The sequence below is a fragment of the Mobula hypostoma genome, chromosome 1 (genome assembly GCF_963921235.1).
Source record: "Mobula hypostoma chromosome 1, sMobHyp1.1, whole genome shotgun sequence".
NCBI classification, from domain to species: Eukaryota; Metazoa; Chordata; class Chondrichthyes; order Myliobatiformes; family Myliobatidae; genus Mobula; species Mobula hypostoma.
In genome coordinates this window covers 140,775,764-140,798,448 of record NC_086097.1, presented here as the reverse complement: position 1 = coordinate 140,798,448, position 22,685 = coordinate 140,775,764, and the positions used below count along the sequence as shown (strand labels likewise).

The 22,685-nt window shown below is 46.0% G+C and overlaps 1 protein-coding gene across 1 annotated transcript; it reads right to left on the bottom strand.

Moving 5' to 3' along the window:
- Positions 1–3,698: 3,698 nt before the first annotated feature.
- LOC134344493 (uncharacterized) lies at positions 3,699–22,159 on the bottom strand. The gene is made up of 3 exons (XM_063044428.1): positions 22,115–22,159; positions 21,498–22,027; positions 3,699–3,815 (listed from the first exon to the last, which is right to left on the bottom strand). Exons 1-3 carry the CDS (start codon positions 22,152–22,154, stop codon positions 3,699–3,701), a joined length of 687 nt encoding a protein of 228 aa, XP_062900498.1. The 5' UTR covers positions 22,155–22,159.
- Positions 22,160–22,685: the final 526 nt, after the last annotated feature.

The following is a 22,685-nucleotide window of genomic DNA, read 5'->3' as shown; positions in this document are numbered from 1 at the left end:
ACCCTGGGTGTAGATCATCTGGTCCAGGTGATTTACCTACCTTTAGACTTTCAATTTCCTCAGCACCTTCTCCCTAGTTATGGCAAATTCATTCACTTGTGCTGCTAGTGTCTTTCAAAGTGAAGACTGGTTAAAAATACTTATTCGATTCATCTGCCATTACCTTGACCTTGGGTTCTCCCACTCAAATTGGGGGATGTTATAATTACAGGCTCCTATGAGTTCCTTTACCTTAGGATCTTTGATCAATTCCTGTTCATTGCACCACACCCAATCCAGAAAAAACTGATCCCCTGGAGGGTTCAACTATGTGCTGCCTTAAAAAGCCATGCAGTAGGTATTCTGCAAATAACCACTGTTGAGATCCAACATTAACTTGAGATGTCGCTGTATGACTTCCTCTTGTGCAACGATGAGCCGTCCCTTAGGGTGGAGGAACAACACCCTGGGTCCCCTTCTTCTTCCCTGCCTCCTGTGGTCCACACTATTCCCATATGAGATTCCTTCTTGCCCCGCCGTTTACCTTTCCTACCTACTTGGCTTCACCTATCACCTGCTAGCCATCCTCTATATCTTCCCCTCCCATCTTTTTTATTCTGTCTGTAGTCTTCCCCCTTCCTTTCCAATCGTGAAGAAGAGCCTCGGCTCGATAAGTCAACTGTTTACTCATTTTCATAGATGCTATCTGAACTGCCAAGGTCCTCCAGCATTGTTTGTGTGTGTGTGTGTGTGTGTGTGGGTGTGTGTGTGTGTGTTGCTCTGGATTTCAAACATCTGCAGAATTCCTCGTGTTAAGATAAAAAGAGTTTTCGCTTCGGGTCAGATTGCTTCAGAGTAATGACCTTTCCTATGCGGGTAGTAGAGGTTATTTGTGACGTGCCGAAGCACTCCCACCATCGGCAAGACACATGATAAAGAGTTATACAGAGCAGAAATAGGCCTTCGGGCACACAAGTGTGATGGAATGCTCTCCACCTGTCTGGCTAGCGCAGCTTCAACAGCTCTCAGTCTCGGGGAGAAAGTGATCCTTTTGACTGACACCTATCAACCACCTGAAACTTCAATCGCTCGAAGTCTCCCTGTGGGTGCAGAAATCTACAAAATGCACCAGGTTATGTTACTCCTACAGAACGGAAGGGTTCAGGAAGCACAACTGTTTATGTTCCCATTTATATAATGTCCAGAATGGACTGTAACGCTGACTTCGACAAGGACACCTGAATCCCAAAGTGTGAATGAAAGTACGTAGTGGAAACAGTTACATTAATTATTTAACTTTATTATTTCAATTACTGCATCAGAGCTGGTGCTGGTCTCCCAATAACACTAATGCATGATCCGGATCTAACTCCGCCATGGACTGACCCAAGCCCGGCAGCGAAAGGGGGATGCGTGGGTGTGGGATTAGCAACCCCATCACGTAAAACGTCAGAACTACAGAAAGGCCAAAAGAAGCTCCCGGAAGAGGAAGAATACCCGAAAGAGATGGGCTACACCTTGGGACAACTTGAAAGACTGGCCCAGGATAAAGGACATTGGCGAACTGTGTCAGCGACCAAAGCCCCAGTCAGAATAAAGGCCTTCAATGACGTAAGCATGATTGGGACCTGTCTAATTAGTATGCATGGTGGAATGTGTATTAATATTCCAATTTTAAAAATCCTTATTTTAAACCGACCGATTGAAAAAGCCTTCGGGGAGCCTCCACATCCTTTCACTCCGCCCTTTTTGCTGAGAGGTACAAACGAACAGATGTAAGAACTGGCTGAACAAGGCCACGGTCGAGTAATCCGTTACTTGTTGTAGGCTACTTGTGCTAACCGACCCCTCTCCCGCGCCCGGTTTCTTTGGAGGAGGTGGCAATAGAAGCAGGCTATCCCACCCTTCCATCCTAACTATTCGTCAAGATGACGACTAGTCTGCCTCAGCGCTGTTGTTGCATCGCATTCCCACAACCGCCGAGTGACGACTAACAGCTGGCCGACTGCGGGGATCGGTACGGAACGGCGGAGAAATCCCTCAGTCCACCCATATACTTTCAACTCATCTTCAGGCGGTCGAGGGGGATGACCGACGGAACAAACCGTGATTTAAAACGGACACAACAAACAACAGGAATTCTACAGATGCTGGAAATTCAAGCAACACACATCAAAATTGCTGGTGAACGCAGCAGGCCAGGCAGCATCTGTAGGAGGAGGTGCAGTCGACGTTTCAGGTCGAGACCCTTCGTCAGGACTAACTGAAGGAAGAGTGAGTAAGGGATTTGAAAGTTGGAGGGGGAGGGGGAGATCCAAAATGATAGGAGAAGACAGGAGGGGGAGGGATAGAGCCAAGAGCTGGACAGGTGATAGGCAAAAGGGGATACGAGAGGATCATGGGACAGGAGGTCCGGGAAGAAAGACGGGGGGGGGGCAGAGGAAGGGCAAGAGGTATATTCAGAGGGACAGAGGGAGAAAAAGGAGAGTGAGAGAAAGAATGTGTGCATAAAAATAAGTAACAGATGGGGTACGAGGGGGAGGTGGGGCCGAGCGGAAGTTAGAGAAGTCGATGTTCATGCCATCAGGTTGGAGGCTACCCAGACGGAATATAAGGTGTTTTTCCTCCAACCTGAGTGTGGCTTCATCTTTACAGCAGAGGAGGCCGTGGATAGACATGTCAGAATGGGAATGAGATGTGGAATTAAAATGTGTGGCCACTGGGAGATCTTGCTTTCTCTGGCGACAGAGCGTAGATGTTCAGCAAAGCGGTCTCCCAGTCTGCGTCGGGTCTCGCCAACATATAAAAGGCCACATCGGGAGCACCGGACGCAGTATATCACCCCAGTCGATTCACAGGTGATGTGTTGCCAACACCTGGAAGAACTGTTTGGGGCCCTGAATGGTGGTAAGGGAGGAAGTGTAAGGGCATGTGTAGCACTTGTTCCGCTTACACGGATAAGTGCCAGGAGGGAGATCAGTGGGGAGGGATGGGTGGGGACGAATGGACAAGGGAGTTGCGTAGAGAGCGATCCCTGCGGAATGCAGGGGGCGGGGGGGGGGGAAGATGTGCTTAGTGGTGGGATCCCGTTGGAGGTGGCGGAAGTTATGAAGAATAATATGTTGGACGCGGAGGCTGGTGGAGTGGTAGGTGAGGACCAGGGGAACCCTATTCCTAGTGGGGTGGTGGGAGGATGGAGTGAGAGCAGATGTACGTGAAATGGGGGAGATGCGTTTTAGAGCAGAGTTGATAGTGGAGGAAGGGAAGCCCCTTTCTTTAAAAACGGAAGACATCTCCCTCGTCCTTGAATGAAAAGCCTCATCCTGAGAGCAGATGCGGCGGAGACGGAGGAATTGCGAGAAGGGGATGGCGTTTTTGCAAGAGACAGGGTGAGAAGAGAAATAGTCCAGACAGCTGTGAGAGTCAGTAGGCTTATAGTAGACATCAGTTTTTAACGGACCTCGTTTTTAACTATTACTATTTTTTAAATCGGCGAGAGTTGAAGAATTCCTTTTACTATGAATCATAGCACAATGGTACCGGAAACAGCGGCTCGTTTACCGCCGGCCTCTAGTCACGTGGTTTTAATGCAGCGTTTGTGTTGTCACTGGAACCGAATCGCCGCAGGAAAGTTAAAATTTCCAGTTTAGTCTGCCCTGCGCGCACTGGTGGTTGCGGTCTTTCCCAGTTACTGCTTATTAAAATGTGTAGAATGCGGTTCACTTCCGAACTTGGCTCCTGTTCTGGGACAGGGAATGCTGGACACCAACCACACTGCCCACCCCCATGCGCCGCTCCCGCCGCTTCACCCGCACGCCGCTCGTGCAATCATGAATCTATCGGGGTGGGAGAGGGAAGAGGGTTTCCTATTGTAGGATCCCGATGCAGAAACGTCAATGAGCTCCTTCCCTACTGATGCTATCTGACCGCGTGGCTTCAGCACGTCGCTTGTTATTGCTCCACACGCCCACACTTCCCGTCACTTTAGTGTTTTATTGTTTGGGTAGTTCGTTAGATTTCCATGAAAGCATCCCACTAGAAAATACACAGAATTTCCCGATGTGAAAACAGAGAACACTTTAAAACGAATTATCTTTGAAAATGCATAATTTTAAAACAACCACATACAGCCAAAGATATCCAGAAAACCAAACCCAACCGCTTTTGGACCCAATTATATATTCTTTAATGACTTTGGTTGAGATGGGTCCGTCAATACCTGATTTAAACATTAATTGATTACGTGCATCCATCGCATTTATGGACCAGAATTCGTCCTTCCAACGCCTTCTATGTGTACACTGTTGGGTTGATTAGTTTTCACCTGTGTTCGATTTTCCGAATGTATCAATTTACCCTCCATCAAAGAAAGTACCCAGGGTTGTCACAAAGAAATCTCGTGTGCAAGACGATAGCGATCAGTTGGGAAGACGGCAAGAACATTGGCAAATGCAATTTAATCCTGATAAGTGTGTTTGGAGACATTTATGGGAGGACTAATAAGGCCAAATCATACACATTGCACGTTCGTGCCCCAGAGAATGTGACGAACCGAGCTTTGAATACCTAAAGGTAGAATCACCGGCAGACAGGGCGGAGACGATGGCATGCGAAATATGTGCATTTGTTAGCCAGGGCTTGGAATATAAGAACAGCTAGTCTACGACACAATTTTACGTTTATATGGCCAAAGATGGAGTGCTGTGTTCTGTTCTGGTTACTAACTATGCGGAGAATGCGACTGCGCGAGAGAGGGTGCAGAGGACATTCATCACAATGTTGCCTGTGGTGGAGAATTTCCGTGATCAGAAGCCACTGGAGCGTCTGGATTCTGGGGAAACCGCGATAAACAGAGCTAAGAGGGTCGTGGGCAGGGTAGACGGTAAGAAACTAACCCTGGTAGCTGAGATGCAGAAAACCGAAGTTCACAGTTTTAAGGTAAGAGTGAATTAACCATCGAGTTCTCCTACACGTTGATCCTTCGCTGCATCCTTTTACTGATGAAGACAAATGATGAACGGCGTCTGGTTTAAGATTTTCAATCTAATTTTCAAATTTCTCTATTGCCTTTTTATCTGCAGTTTTAGTATAACTAGTTCCCACGTTTCTTGATCTTGTTAATCCTTGAAATTAATTACTGAACAAATGGTACCCTTCAAATAGTGGACTCCTAAACACAAGAACGCCATCCTGACCCTCCCTGCTTTGCCACCTACCCTCCTTCCCTTGGGACAGTCATCAAGACCTATAATTTTCATCAAAATTGGATGCCTCAATTCCCTATTTTTCTGTCTGGTAATGCCTGTGTTTATTGGTGTTTTTGTAAGTACAGTATTTTATTAATAGACGTTGTTGGGGTAAGATTAAAAAGTTTCGGGAAATGAGAGATAATTGCTTTTTGAGCGAAATTTAGTCATGGATTGTTTCATTCATCCAAGGAATATGGATTTTGCAGGCTGAGCCTACATAACATAAAATTACCACTTCTAGTTTCAAACTGTGGCACATTTTCTTGTGCGTGTTCATTAGCGCCGTAAAGATGAAATCAGCTACACTGAAAAGATATTACTCCATGAAGAAACGAAAAACAAGGTATAATCACTCAAATTTTAATCGAAAGGCAATCTCTTGGAACCTAATCAAATTCTTTGCAACATCAGGTAATTCTGCAAAAATAAAAGTCAAGGGATTATGAACTGCGGCTATCCTACAAATACAGCTAACCTGCATTCTGATAATTATAAATTAGCCTCAGTGATCTGCAGCAATTTGCAGATTATTTCAGTGCAAATAACACTGGTAACAATTGCACAACTGTATTTCCAGGTGCCTATGTAGTATCATCTACCCTCTGTATGTGTGTCCTTTCATACTGCAGGAAATGCTATCCATAAGACATCAGACTAACTACAATGCAGTAGACATCTTTGAATGTCTTCCCGCTGCTAACTTGTCACATTCCACAGATAGAATTGATATGGCATGAATAATTTCTGCCATCTCATATTTTCTCACCTTAGTACTGTTTGTTGTTTACTATATCATTTGTTGTTTGCTATATTGTTGATGATATGTTCTTTGCTATTAACCTCTAACATGTCAATTATTATTCTCATATCATAAATGAATTGGACTGATTTAAAACATTTTAGGCCATAACCATAAGACATGGGAGCAGAATTAGGCCATCTAACCATTGAGTCTGCCCCACCATTCAATCATGGCAGATCCTTTTTTTAAATCTCCTCCTGAATCCCATTTCCCGGCCTTCTTCCAGTAACCTTTCATGCCATGTCCAATTACGAACCTGTCAATCTCTGCCTTAAATACACCTAACGACCTGGCCTTCACAACTGCATGTGGCAACAAATTCCACAAATTCACCACCTTTTGGTTAATGAAATCTCACTGCATCACTGTCTTGAAAGGTCGCACGTCTATCCTGAGGCTGTGTCCTCTTGTCCTAGATTCTCCCACCTTGGGAAACATCCTTTCCACATCTACTCTGTCTAAGCCTTTCAACATTCGAAAGGTTTCAATAAGATCCCCCCTCATCTTTGTCTTTCAGCGAGTACAGAAGCAGAACTATCAAACTTTCCTTGTATGATAACCCTTTCATTCCTGGAATCATCCCTGTGAACCTCCTCTGGACCCTCTCCAATGCCAGCACATCTTTTCCAAGATGAGGGGCCCCAAACTGTTCACAATACTCAAGGTGAGGCCTCACCAGTGCCTTATAAAGCCTCAGCATCACATCCTTATTCTTGTATTCTAGACTTCTTGATACAAATGCTAACATGGCATTTGCCTTCCTCACCACCGACTCAGCCTGCAAGTTAACCTTTAGGGTGTTCTGCACAAGGACTCCCAAGTCCCTTTGCATCTCAGATTTTTGGATTTTCTCCCCAATAAGAAAATAGTCCGCACATTTATTTCTACTACCAAAGTGCATGACCATGCATGTTCCAACATTACATTTCATTTGCCACTTTTTGCCCATTCTCCTAATCTGTCTAAGTCCTTCTCATCCTACCTGTTTCCTCAACACTACCTGCCTGTCCTACGATCTTTGTATCAACTAAACTTGGCAACAAAGCCACCTATTCCATCATCTAAATCGTTTATATACAGCATAAAAGGCAATCCCAACACTCACCCCTGCGGAACACCACTAGTCACTGGCAGCCAACCAGAAAAGGATCATTTCATTCCCTCTCGCTGCCTCCTACCAATCAGCCAATGCTCTAACCATGTTAGTAACTTTCCTGTAATAACTTGGGCTCTTAACTTGGTAAGCAGCCTCATGTGTGGCACTTTGTCAAAGGCCTCCTGAAAGTCCAAATATACAACAACCACTGCATCCCTTTTATCTATCCTACCTGTAATGTCCTCCAAGAATTCCAACAGGTTCGTCAGGCATGATTTTCCCTGAAGAAACCCATGCTGACTTTGTACTATCTTGTCCTGTGTTACCAATTACTCCATCACCTCATCCTTAACATCTTCCCAACCACTGAGCTCGGGCTAACTGGTCTATAATCTCCTTTCTGTTGCCTTCCTGCAACCGGTATGTTGAAAGAAAAAAAATAGTCAAGACCAAAATTGGGCCCTTGAAGACAGAAGCGGGTGAATTTATTATGGGGAACAAAGAAATGGCAGACGAGTTGAACAGGTACTTTAGATCTGTCTTCACTAGGGAAGACACAAACAATCTCCTAATGTCACAATGGCTGGGGCATTGGGAGTAAGGCTGGACCCAAATGCAAGACACATCTTGTGAGGTTACTTAGATTTAGTTTATTGTTCAATATCAGGAGAGCTGGGCAGCAGCAGGAGTAGCGAACAGGATAAGGACTCAGGTCTACGTCTAGGCTGGAACCAAGGGTCTGGACTTGGACTCAGAATCGGCTCCCAGAACTAGAGGAGGCATGAAGAGGCTAGGGTATGGACACCGAGCCCGAGACTGGGCAAGGACCCAGTACATGGGGCTTGCCTCGGGCTTAGACCCCAGAACCAGGCATGGACATGACATGGGCTAGAGAGAAGAGGAACATGGAAAACAGAGCCTCAGTCTCAGGAGAGCATGTACATGGAACCATGGACACATACATAGAACAAAGAGCCAGGACCCCTCCTTGGGTACAGGACATGGGGTCGGGACTCACACACAGAACAGAGCCAGGACCCCTCCTTGGGTACAGGACATAGGGCCGGGACTCATGACCCTCCACGGGGCAACAGCAAGACGGCCTCACTTACCCCACGGAAGCAAGGACAAGACAAGACCAACACGAATGAACACCAGACAGTACCTATCTAGCTCCAGTGATGGAACTAGACCAAAGTGCAAGCGGGGGTTGCAGACAAGGGCTAGAGGCGAGAGGGGCAGAGAAGGGATTCAGACAAGGGGGTAGGATAGGAATCACAGACCGCCAGGGCCAGGACTAGACTCAGAACTGGGACGCCACCAGGGACAGGACTTGACATGGCACCTGAACGCCGCCAGGGCCAGGACTTGACATGGAGCCTCCGGGTAGTGGCGAGCTCCCGACTCGGCCCGGGAGCAGTAGACAGCGGTTCTTGATTCCCTCCGGCGGGTTAACTGACGTACCTACCTCGGTAAGGAAACTTTGCAGGCTCGCTTTGGCGAGGTAACTTGACAAGGTTGCTCCGGTGAGAAAAGGCGCATTACCGGCACTCACTTCGGGCGGATACTAGGCTTGCTCCAGCCAGATGACACTGACACGCTGTACCTTGGTAACTTTACAAACGCTCCCACACCGAACGGCTGAAAGCAGGAGACTATAAACTGCCGGTTCAGCCGAGTGTTAATTGCCTCTAATCACCAAAGTCGAGGGACACGGGAAAACAGGGAATCAACGGTCCGGATCGGAAAATAAACAAGCTAAATTTAAAGGGACACCGATCCGGACCATAACACCCAGATGTAATAGTGGCCAAAGGACCTAGAGTAATGGATGATGTGAAGGAAATTTATATTAAGCAAAAAATAGTATTGGACAGACTGTTGGGTCTGAAGGCTGATAAGTCCCCGGGACCAGGTGGTCTGCATCCCAGGGTACTTAAGGAGGTAGCTTTAGAAATCATGGACGCATTGGTAATCATTTTCCAATGTTCTATAGATTCAGGATCAGTTCCTGTGGATTAGAGGGTGGCTAATGTTGTCCCTCTCTTCAAGAAGAGAGGAAGAGAAAAAACGGGGAATTATAGACCGGTTAGCCTGACGTCGGTGGTGGGAAAGATGCTGGAGTCAATTATACAAGATGAAATTACGACAGATCTGGATAGTAGTAACAGGATCGGTCCGAGTCAGCATGGATTTACGAAGGGGAAATCGTGCTTGACTAATCTTCTGGAATTTTTTCAGGATGTAACTCTGAAAATGGACGAGGGAGAGCCAGTGGACGTAGTGTACCTGGACTTTCAGTAAGCCTTTGATAAAGTCCCACATAGGAGATTAGTGGGCAGAATTAGGGCACATGGTATTGGGGGCAGAGTACTGACATGGATTGAAAATTGGCTGGCTGACAGAAAACAAAGAGTAGCGATTAACAGGTCCCTTTCGGAATGGCAGGCGGTGACCAGTGGGGTACCGCAGGGTTCAGTGCTGGGACCGCAGCTGTTTACAATATATATTACGATTTAGATGAGGGAATTAAAAATAACATTAGCAAATTTGCCGATGACACAAAGCTGGGAGGCAGTGTGAAATGTGAGGAGGATGTTATGAGAATGTAGGGTGACTTGGATAGACTGGGTGAGTGGGCAGCTGCATGGCGGATTCAGTTTAATGTGGATAAATGTGAGGTTATCCACTTTGGTGGTAAGAACGGGTAGGCAGATTATTATCTAAATGGAGTCAAGTTAGGAAAATGGGAAGCACGACGAGATTTAGGTGTTCTTGTGCATCAGTCACTGAAAGCAAGCATGCAAGTACAGCAGGCAGTGAAGAAAGCTAATGGCATGCTGGTCTTCATAACAAGGGGAATTGAGTATAAGAGCAAAGAGGTCCTTCTGCAGCTGTACAGGGCCCTGGTGAGACCACACCTGGAGTACTGTGTGCAGTTTTGGTCTCCAAATTTGAGGAAGGACATTCTAGCTATTGAGGGAGTGCAGCGTAGGTTCACAAGGTTAATTCCTGGGATGGCGGGACTGTCATATGTCGAAAGATTGGAGCAAATGGGCTTGTATACTCTGGAATTTAGAAAGCTGAGAGGAGATCTTATTGAAACATATAAGATCATTAAGGGATTGGACACGCTGGAGGCAGGAAGCATGTTCCCGCTGATGGGTGAGTCCAGAACCCGAGGCCACAGTTTAAGAATTAGGGGTAGGCCATTTAGACCGGAGTTGAGGAAAAACTTTTTCACCCAGTGAGTGAAATATATGGAATGCTCTGCCCCAGAAAGCTGTGGAGGCCAAGACTGGATGCTTTCAAAAAAGAGATGGATAGAGCTCTTAAAGACAGCAGAATCAAAGGTTATGGGGAGAAGGCAGGAACTGGATACTGATTGTGGATGATCAGCCATGATCACAGTGAATGGCGGTGCTGGCTCGAATGGCCGAATGGCCTATTCCTGCACCTATTGTCTATTGTCTATTGTCTATTGTCTTAAAGTGTGGAGAGACATTTGCAATTTTCCAGTCTGGCACCATTCCCTCTTGTAACAGCAACTGCACCCATTTCTCTTCCTTCACACACTACAATATCTGGCATACTGTTAGTGTCTTCCACAGTGAAGACTGACGCAAAATACTCATTAATTCGTCAGTCATCTCCTTGTCCCCCGTTATTATTTCTCTTGCCTCATTTTTAGCGGTCCTATATCCAATCTCATTTCTCTTTTATTTTTAACATACTTGAAAAATCTTTTACTATCCGCTTTGATATTATTCGAGAGCTTGCTTTCATATTTCATCTTTTCCCTTCTAATGATTTTTAATTGCTGTTGTAGGTTTTTAAAAACTTCAGAATCCTCTATCTTCCCACTAATTTTGTTTCGTTGTATGCCCTTTCTTTTACTTCACAATAGCTTTGACTTCCCTGGTCAGCCATGGTTGTACTATCTTACCATTTGAGTATTTCTTCATTTTTGGAATACACCTAACCTGCACCTTACTCATTTTTCCCAGAAACGCACGCTATTGCTGCTGTGCTGACGTCCCCGCCAGCAGCTCCTTCCAATTTACTTTGGCCAACTCCTCTCTCATACCACTGTAATTTTCCTTACTCCACGGAAATACAGCTACATCAGACTCTACTTTCTCCCTATTAAATTTCAAGCTGAACACAATCATATTGTGTTCACTGGTTCCTAAGGGTTCTTTTACTTTAGGCTCCCTATTTGCCTCCGGTTCTTTACTTAACACCCAATCCAGTATCGCTAATCCCCTAATAGACTCAACGACAAACTCCTCTAAAAAGCAATTTCTTAGGCCTTCAACAAACTCACTCTCTTGAGATCCATTACCAACCTGATTTTCCCAATCGACCTGCAGGTTAAAATCTCCCATGACTACCATAACATTTCCCTTTTGACTCGCCTCTTCTATTTCCTGTTGTAACCTGCGGTCCACCTCCCAGCCTTGGGAGGCATGTATATAACTGCCATCAACTTCCTTTTACCCTTGCAGTTTCTGAACTCAACCCACAAGGATTCAACATCTTCTGATCCTATGTCACATCTTTCTACTGACTTGATGCCATGCTTTAACAGTAGAGCCACACCACCCCTCTGCCTACCTTCCTGTCCCTCCGATATAAGGTAAGTTTGGACATTCCGCTCCCACTTCAACCATACTTCAGCCACAATTCGGTGATGGCCACAACATCATACCAGGCAATCTGTAATATTGCAACAAGATCATCTACCTTATTTGTTATACTACGCACATTTAGATACAGCACCTTGATTATCATATTTAACATCCTTTCTGATTCTGCACCCCTAATGACTTAATATTCAGTCTGTTGGCTGCAACTAAGTCCCATCACCTCCCTGCCCTTCCTGACAATCTGACTGCAGGCTATTTTTACTTTTTTACCATCCGCCCTATCCTGAGTCCCATGAGTCAGCTTAATTGTAGGCGATCATTCCAGGGGTAGTTTTTATATATGGGAATACGCTTTGCAAAGTTTGGAAATGATCACATCACTTAAACAATTTTCATTAACGTAATTCGTCTCCTGAATGGATGCTAATCATACATTAAATCAATGTAAAATGCATAAATTAATAACAAAAAAATCGGACTGGGATATAACATATTATCAAAGTATATCGTGAATTTGAAAGTGTAGTTTTGAAAAATGAAATTGCTCTGAAGAAAAGAAGCTTTCATTGTGGTGAATCTCTTAGTATCAGTGACGATTTGAATTGTGAGACTTTTGAAGCAGCTGTTTACAGGTCTTCAGGGTTCCCTTTATACGATCAAAGAAGGAACCACCAATGTCAAAAGTCGCTTTGCACAGATGACTGATATGGTTTAATGCGTTAATGTTGAGTTTTTCTATATTACCATTTAATATTTCTCGATACAGAAATATGAAATAAACGTTAATAGCGGAATTAGCCTTGTCCATTCCATGGAACAATGTCACAAAACAACACACTTTGAGTATCTTCGACAATTGTTTCAGTTTTGAAAGAGTGCAGCCAATAAGCATAAACCTTTACCATGGAAGTACAGGGAAAGAGTTTTATGACAATTAATTGAGAAAAGATTAAAGGAAACTCTCCATTTATGAATATATTGTTAAATCTAGTTGGTGGACTTTTGTTCATCTGGAGGTTTAAGACAAAGTCCGAGCTTAATACACTTCAGTGCACGAGTGAACAGTAGTTTGGAGTTAGAGTTCTAAATGAGGACGCAAGTGCTAGAATTTGAAATGAATTGTTTCTTGAATAGAAGTGATGAAGTTTCCCGTTCAACTGCAGACTGATTCCACTCCAGTACAATTCTATTCCACTCTTCTTCTAATCCTGATTGACTGTCATATTATTTTGAATAAAATGAAGAAGAGTTTGGTGTAATGGAATAACATTGCTTGGCCCACCTGAATAGTGGCTTGGGAAAAAGCCAACGCTCGGAGTTTCAGGGAAGGAGAGTGTTTTATAGGGGACTTCACAGGATCGTTACAAAAGGAGTGAATGATTTCTGGAACATGCTGTCAAAGCAGTTTGTAGATTCAGACACACATTTCGACAGATATTTGAGTAGACGGAGCATAGCCAGGCAAGGAGAAGTCAGCAAAATGCAGACGAGTTGCTGGAAGGATTTCTGAGGGTCGAGATTTCAGAGCATTTGGAAACGCAAGACTAATTGGGGATAGTCAGTACATGGGAATGCCACGTGTCTTGAACTTGACCGACATTATTGAATTAGTGATCATTAATGAGGGTACGGTTTTATCTACATGGACTTTAGCAAGGCCTTGTAGAAGAATCGGCAAGACATTCTGATCTGCGGGGTGGGGGGGTGGTGTTACACGGGATCAGGGTGAGCAGGTCAGAAGGACATTAAATTGCCTTGTTGTAGGAGCCCGGGGATGTCAATGGAGGGTTGTTCTGCAGATTGGAGGCCCATATACCGAATATACAGTACTGTGCAAAAATCTTAGGCATGTATAGGGTGCCTAAGACTTTTACACACTACTGTATTTGTCAAACGGGGAACGGAGAGTTTGTAAATCTTGCAGGAGCAAAGGATGGTGGGAAAGGGAAGATAGAGCGCCACGGGAGGAGTGTGGGACAGGTGAGAGAGCGGAAGTGCCAGGGGCGAAGAGAGGCTCGGGTGCAGACACAACCAGTCCTGAGACACCAGGCAGGGTCACTTGATTCCAAACAATTGATTTATTGATCTTAACACCATGTCTCTCTGGTGCTTTCCACTCCTACGCCTTCTCGGTTACCCTTCTCTCAACCGAAATTCACCTCTCCCTGCCCACGTCTCAGTCCACAATCTAGACCCATATTGGAATTAGGTTAATCATCACTCACGTATGTCATGAAATTTGTTTTTTTTTCACGGCAGCAGTAGAATGCAGTAAAAAAACTACTATACAAGGGGTGATTGATATGTTCTTGGCCTAAGGTAGAAGGAGTCAGTTTTATAAAATCTAGCACATTTATTTTTCAACATAGTCCCCTCCTACATTTACACACTTAGTCTAGCGGTCGTGGAGCATACGGATCTTGGACCTCCAGAAAGTGTCCACATATGGGTGATTGATAAGTTCGTGAATTAAGGTAGAAGGAGATGAGTTATACAGCTCACGTTACATGCACGTGCAGGTTAACTTTAAAGAGATGCGAAAGGATTTAGAAGGAGTGGATTGGGACAAGTTGTGTTATGGGAAGGATGTAATAGAGAAATGGAGGTCATTTGAAGGTGCCGTTTTGAGGGTACAGAATCTTTATGTTCCTGTTAGGTTGAAAGAAAAGGTTAAAAGTTTGAAAGAGCCATGATTTTCAAGGGATATTGGAAACTTGGTTCGGAAAAAGAGAGATATCTACAATAAATATGGGCAGCATGGAATAAATGAGGTGCGCGAGGAATATAAAGAATGTGAAAAGAATCTTATGAAAGAAATTAGAAAAGCTAAAAGAAGATACGAGCAACACACATCAAAGTTGCTGGTGAACGCAGCAGGCCAGGCAGCATCTGTAGGAAGAGGTGCAGTCGACGTTTCAGGCCGAGACCCTCTGTCAGGACTAACTGAAGGAAGAGTGAGTAAGGGATTTGAAAGCTGGAGGGGGAGGAGGAGATCCAAAATGATAGGAGAAGACAGGAGGGGGAGGGATAGAGTCAAGAGCTGGACAGGTGATAGGCAAAAGGGGATACGAGAGGATCATGGGACAGGAGGTCCGGGAAGAAAGACAAGGGGGGGGGGGACCCAGAGGAAGGGCAAGAGGTATATTCAGAGGGACAGAGGGAGAAATAGGAGAGTGAGAGAAAGAACGTGTGCGTAAAAGTAAGTAACAGATGGGGTATGAGGGAGAGGTGGGGCCTTAGCGGAAGTTAGAGAAGTCGATGTTCATGCCATCAGGTTGGAGGCTACCCAGACGGAATATAAGGTGTTGTTCCTCCAACCTGAGTGTGGCTTCATCTTTACAGTAGAGGAGGCCGTGGATAGACATGTCAGAATGGGAATGCGATGTGAAATTAAAATGTGTGGCCACTGGGAGATCCTGCTTTCTCTGGCCGACAAGAAGATACGAGGTTGCTTTAGCAAGTAAGGTGAAAATAAATCCAAAGGGTTCTACAGTTATATTAATAGCAAAAGGATAGTGAGCAGTATGCGGCAGAGAGGGCCTCAAGATGGCTGTGGCTCAAAAGAGGGGAGCCATGGAGTCATAAGCAGCTAGCCATCTGGACACAAGCTGGGGTCTGATCAACCCCGGCTGGGTCACCTGGAGGAGGTTGTATGAAGTTGAAAGACCCGAATCACCCGATGATTCCAGGAACATCACTGAAGATGAGTCCAGAAGCATCAATAGATGTATGTACACAGTTGCCACATAACAAATTTCGCAACAGATGTCAGTGATGTTAAACCTGATTTTTGACCACTTGATCATATGGTACAAAAATAGCTGCTCCATGCCGGCTGCCATCTTAGCTCTTTTGTCTTTCTATTCAACTAGTAGACTTCTATGATTCCAGGAACATCACTGAAGATATGTCCAGAAGCATCAATAGATGTATGTACACAGCTTACACCCTAAGTTAATCAGTGACAACCAGGAAAGACTGGGTGACAACCGCGAAAAGAATGATGACGACTGGAGAGTCAGTGACAGCCCGGAGAGACGGCAAACGGGGCAGAACGGGCTGGCAACCCAATCTGTATCCTCTGAGAGGAGAACCCCCACAAAAGCTACAAAGAATCTAAGGAAAAGATACCCCCAGGGGTGCCCGAGAAGTGGATGAGCACCCCAGCTGGATGGACAGAACGACATCAGACCCAGGCAATGAACAAACGACAATGAAGAAGCAGTGTGCATGTGGCAAAATCTGCAAGAACGATCGTGGCTTGAAGATCCACCAAGCGAGGATGAAGTGTGTGGCGGGAGCAGGAGTAGCACAACGCGCAGATGTCCAACCTGGTGAGACGAAGGAGTCATCCCATACTGCCCGGAACCTCCAAGTGTTGCAAACTAATCCCTCGAACATGAAGTGTAACAGGAGGCGGATCAAATGGCCTGCAGCTAACATGACTTCACTGTGGAAGCAGTTTGATGAAGATGTTAACCAAATTCTGGAGGCAACGGCGAACGGAGGGGTTGATAGGAAGCTGCAAGCCATGACAACAACTATTGTCAGTATCGCAGCTGAACGTTTCGGAGAAGAGGAGAAGGAAGGCTCCAAAACATCTGACTGGAAGAAGCAAAGAGCATTGAGGATCCACAACATCAGGCAGGAGATGAAAGCTCTGAAGTCCCAATACAAGGAGGCAGGAGAATAGGAACGCATTGGCCTGGCCCAGCTGATGTGCCTACTACGAAAGAAGATCAGGGTCCTCCGTCGGGCAGAGTGGCATCGGAGGCGGCATCGTGAAAGGGCGGGAAAACGTGCTGCCTTTATCGCCAACCCCTTCAAGTTCACCATGGAGTTGCTAGGGGAGAAACGCAGTGGGAAACTGGCCTGTTCGCAGGAAGACATAGACCAACATCTGAAGAAGATATATAATGATCCTGAAAGAGAGCAGGAGTTGGGAGAGTGCGACATCCTAATAGACCCACCTGAACCGGATGTGCAGTTCGACATGTCAGAGCTGCAACTAGAGGAAGTCAGAGAGGTCGTCCGCAAAGCAAGGGCAAGCTCGGCTCCTGGACCAAGCAACACCTCGTACAAAGTGTACAAGAACTGCCCCAAACTCCTGCTGCGTCTGTGGAAGATCCTGAGAATCTTCTGGAGAAGTGGGAAGATCCCAGAACAGTGGAGAGTGGCTGAAGGGGTGTGGATTCCAAAGGAGGAAAATTCCACCCAGATAGATCAGTTTCGCATCACCTCCCTGCTGTGTGTCGAGGCGAAGATCTTCTTCAGTGCAGTTTCTAACCGGCTGTGCACCTACCTAGCAAAGAACACCTATATTGATACATCAGTCCAGAAGAGTGGCATTTCAGGGATACCGGGCTGTCTGGAGCACATCGGTGTGGTGACACGGCTCATCAGGGAGGCCAGAGAGAACAAGGGCAACCTGTCAGTGTTGTGGCTCGACCTGCCAAATGCATGTGGCTCCATTCCGCACAAGGTGGTGCAGCTCACCCTGACCAAATATCACATCCCCAGCAGAATCAGAGACCTTATCGCTAATTATTACAGCAACTTCAGGATGAGGGTCTCTTCAGGAGCAATTACATCAACTTGGCACAAGGTGGAGATCGGCATCATCACAGGGTGCACTATCTCAGTGACACTGTTCTCCCTAGCCATGAACATGCTCACTAAGTCTGCTGAACCAGAGTGCAGAGGGCCCAGAATGAACTCCACTCAACGGCAACCACCTATCAGGGCATTCATGGATGACCTCACAGTCACCACAGAATCAGTCCCAGGCTGCCAGAGATTCCTACAAGGGCTCGAAAAGCTGGTGGAGTGGGCCCGGATGCGTTTCAAACCTGCCAAATCAAGATCAATGGTGCTGAGGAAAGGGAAGGTGAGTATAAGTTCCGGTTCTGCATCGCAGGCACAGCCATCCTAACCATCACAGAAAAGCCAGTCAAGAGCTTAGGCAAAGTTTTCGACAGCTATTTAAGGGACACAACATCCATTCAGGGAACATGCACCGAGTTGGATGGCTGGCTGAAATCTGTGGACAAGTCTGGCCTAGCTGGGAACTTTAAAGCCTGGGTGTATCAGCATGGCATTCTTCCCAGAATCCTGTGGCCCCTCCTCGTCTATGCAGTTCCGATCTCAACAGTCGAAACCTTAGAGAGGAGGGTTAGCAACCACCTCAGGAGATGGCTGGGGCTGCCGAAGAGCCTGAGCAGCATCGCACTCCATGGACACCACAACAAACTGCAACTGCCCTTCAAATCCTTGGAGGAAGAATTCAAGGTAATAAGAGCCAGAGAAGTGCTACAGTATAGGGACTGAAGTGACCAGAAGGTGGCTAGAGCAGGGATCCAAGTAAGTACTGGCAGAAAGTGGAGGGCAGAGGAAGCTGTTCAGGAGGCAGAGGCGAGGCTGCGTCACAGGAGGCTGGTGGGAGTGGTCACACGAGGCCGAGCTGGGCTAGGATCCTTTCCAACTCCCCAAATGGACACCAGAGGGAAGGAAAGGCGTCATCTAGATCAGGAGGAGGTGAGAGCAGTAGTGGAGGAGATGAGAGCCTGCAAGATGGTGGGAATGAAGCAACAGGGAGCTTGGACAAGATGGGAGAATGCGGTTTAGAGGAAAGTGACCTGGGCTGATTTTTGGAAAGCTGAACCACACCGCATCCAATTTCTCATTCAGGCAGTGTACGATGTGCTTCCAATCCCATCAAGCCTGCACACATGGGGCAAGGCACAGTCATCTGCGTGCCCACTGTGCTCCAAGCGAGGAACCCTGGAGTACATCCTTAGCGGCTGTGCAAGGGCACTTGGTGAGGGACGGTACAGGTGGAGGCATGATCAGGTCCTGAAGACCATCGCTGAAGCCGTCAGTGCAGGAGTTGAGTGGGCAAAGCGGTCCCGACCCTCCAATCAGACCATTGCCTTTGTCAGAGTTGGAGAGCAGCCAATACCTGCCAAAAGAACATCTGCAGGCATTCTGACCTCTGCAAGGGACTGGCAGCTGTTGCTGGACCTCGAAGGGCAGCTAAAGTTCCCCAACCATATCGCAGCCACCACTCTGCGAACAGACATTGTCCTAGTGTCTGAGTCGACTAAGCAAGTGGTGCTGCTGGAGCTGACAGTCCCATGGGAAGATAGCTTGGAAGAGGCCTTCGAAAAGAAGCTCTCGAAGTACGCAGGACTAGTCAGCAACTGTCAACAGGCTGGATGTAGAGCGAGGTGTCTCCCAGTGGAGGTTGGTTGTAGGGGATTCGTAGCCCATTCTTTAGTTAGAGCCTTCAGCATTTTGGGCATCGAGGGAGAGAGGAAGAGGAGAGCCATCCTCAGTACCACCGATGCGGCAGAGAGGGCCTCAAGATGGCTATGGCTCAAAAGAGGGGAGCCATGGAGTCATAAGTAGCTAGCCATCTGGACACAAGCTGGGGTCTGATCAGCCCCGGCTGGGTCACCTGGAGGAGGTTGTATAATGTTGAAAGACCCGAAACACCCGATGATTCCAAGAACATCACGGAAGATGTGTCCAGAAGCATCAATAGATGTATGTACAGAGAGATAAAATTGATCTCTTAGAGAATCAGAGTGGACAGCTATGTGTGGAACCAAAAGAGATGGGGGAGATTTTGAACAATTTCTTTTCTTCGGTATTCACTAAAGAGAAGGATATTGAAATGTGTAAGGTAAGGGAAACAGGTAGTGAATGTATAGAAACTATGATGATTAAAGAAGAGGAAGTACTGGCGCTTTTAAGGAATATAAAAGTGGATAAGTCTCCGGGTCCTGACAGGATATTCCCTAGGACCTTGTGGGAAGTTAGTGTAGAAATAGCAGAGGCTCTGACAGAAATATTTCAAATGTCATTAGAAACGGGGATGGTGCCAGACGATTGACGCATTGCTCATGTTATTCCATTGTTTAAAAAGGGTTCTAAGAGTAAACCTAGCAATTAACGACCTGTGAGTTTGACGTCAGTGGTGGATAAATTGATGGAAAGTATTCTTAGAGATGGTATATATAATTATCTGGATAGACAGGGCCTGATTAGGAACAGTCAACATGGATTTGTGCGTGGAAGGTCATGTTTGACAAATCTTATTGAATTTTTTGAAGCGATTACTAGGAAAGTTGACGAGGGTAAAGTGGTGGATGTTGTCTATATGGACTTCAGTAAGGCCTTTGACAAGCTTCCACACGGAAGGTTAGCTAGGAAGGTTCAATCGTTAGGTATTAATAGTGAAGTAGTAAAATGGATTCAGCAGTGGCTGGATGGGAGATGCCAGAGAGTAGTAGTGGATAACTGTTTATCAGAATGGAGGCCGGTGACTAGTAGTGTGCCTCAGGGATCTGTACTGGGGGGTCCAATGTTGATTGTCATATACATGAATGATCTGGATGATGGGGTGGTAAATTGGATTGGTAAGTATGCAGATGATACTAAGATTGGTGGCGTTGTGGATAATGAAGTAGGTTTTCAAAGCCTGCAGAGAGATTTAGGCCAGTTAGAAGAGTGGGCTGAAAGATGGCAGATGGAGTTTAATGCTGATAAATGTGAGGTGCTACATTTTGGTAGAACTAATCAAAAAGCTTTTGGTATGCTGGCCTTTAAAAAAATCAGAGTATTGAGTATAGGAGTTGGGATGTAATGTTAAAATTTTACAAGACATTGGTAAGTCCAAATTGTATTGTGTACAGTTCTGGCCACCGAATTATAGGAAAGATGTCAACAAAATAGAGAGAGTACAGAGAAGATTTTCTAGAATGTTACCTGGTTTTCAGCACGTAAGTTGCAGAGAAAGGTTGAACAAGTTGGGTCTTTATTCTTTGGAGCGTAGAAGGTTGAGGGGGGACCTAATAGAGGTATTTAAAATTATGAGGGAGATAGATAGAGTTGACGTAGATAGGCTTTTTCCATTGAGAGTAGGGGAGATTCAAACAAGAGGACATGAGATGAGAGTTAAGGTGCAAAAGTTTAGGGGTTCCATGAGGGGGAACTTCTTTACTGAGAGAGTGGTAGCTGTGTGGAACGAGCTTCCAGCAGAAGTGGTAGAGGCAGGTTCGATATTGTCATTTAAAGTAAAATTGGATAGCTATATGGACAGGAAAGGAAAGAAGGGTTGTGGGCTGAGTGCAGGTCGGTGGGACTAGGTGACTAAGCGTTCGGCACGGACTAGAAGGGCCGAGGTGGCTATTTCCGTGCTGTAATTGTTATATGGTTATATAGTTAATACTTACAAGGATGCTGTTGGGAATTGAGGACCTGAGTTATAGGAAAGATTGAATAAATTAGGACTTTACTGCCTCAAACGTAGAAGATTAAGGGAGATATGATACAGATTTACAAAATGTTGAATGGTATATATAGGGTAAATGCAGGCAGGCTTTTTTCCATTAAGCTTGGATGGGACTACAACCAGAGGTCATGGGTTAAGGGTGAAAGGTGAGATATTTAAGGCGAACATGAGAGAGAACGTCTTCACTCAGAGGATGGTGAGAGTGTGGAGTGAGCTGCCAGCGCAAGTGGTGGATGTGAGATTGATTTCAACATTTAAGTGAAATTTGGATAAGTACATGGATGCGAGGGGTATGGAGGGCTATGGTCCGGGTATGGGTCCATCGGACTAGGCAGATTAATGGCCAGCACAGACTAGATTGGCTGAATGGCCTATTTCTGTGCTGTAGTGTTCTGTGACTCTGTAACTCATTGAGTGATGGCTGCACCCTCGTCTCTAAAGCAGAAGACTTCCCTTCTTTGTAATGGAATTGCGGACGTGCAGAATCGGCTGCTTCTGTCCCTGCCTCCTGGGCACACATTAATTCCTGCCCGACATATACAGGTAAGCGCAGTTCTAGCTGGGTGTCGCTGCAGTCTCCGGATCGGCGGTTCCGTTTGACTGGCTGCTCGTCGAGCTTTTTGTGCAGAGTTTGTTTTCTATTACATACTGTGTAGACCCAGTAGGCGCAGTAATAGGTGGCAGCGCTTTCAGTGTTAACGGCGATTGTGAGATAGACTTCGTGATTTGCGGTCTTTATCGCGTCGAAGGATTCCCCGATTCCTGGATCCCGCGATATGCTTTCTCCATAGTAGAGTATCCTTTGGGGAGGCTTGCCGGGTTTCTGTTGGTACCAGTGAAGGGGAGAAGTGCTGCTGATGGAACCTCCTTTCACTTGACACCGAATTAGCGCGGTTTTCCCGACAGATACCGTAATCGATGCTTTGGGCTGGGTCAGGGTCTGAGCCACACTTCCATCTGCAAAAAGAGCAGAAAACGGTAAAAAAAAAAGAATCCGCGCGGCGGGAAGGAGCGATAAAAGTTGAAGAGGTGTTGGTAACGCACAGCTGAAAAGCAGCACCACGAACCAGGGACCCTGCCACATGCTTGTTGCGCGGGGTCAGTATTTGGAATCTGAGAGGAAGCGCAGTTTATCAACTCTTGGTGTAGGGGTTGGACCCGCCCTAGCTCCTACCCCGAACCGTGTACAAATCACTACTTTACAGTAGACTGGTAGCGCCGCCTAAGGAGATGGCGGTCAGGGAGCGGTGCACGCCCCGGTTTATTTCTCCCATTCATAAAATGGAGAGGTTTACTTGAAGGTCCCACAATGCCACTCGGCCCCTCGGTCCTGTTTCCAAAATTTATTTCGATTAAAACTGATCTTTATCCTAAATAAGACCAGGAAATTATGGAAACACTTAGCAAGCCAGGCAATATTAGTGAAATGGTGCAGATTTAAAGTATCAGGCCAAAATTACAGAAATATATCCATCGCACTTTATCCTCTGGTGTTTGCCTATCTCGTTGCAGCTCCTCGACCCTCAGTGTCAACAAGACCCCTTTGTCTCTTACCGAAACCTCACAATATGAACCCCTCAATTTTCCCTTCTTCGTGGTCACTGGGCCCAGCGCC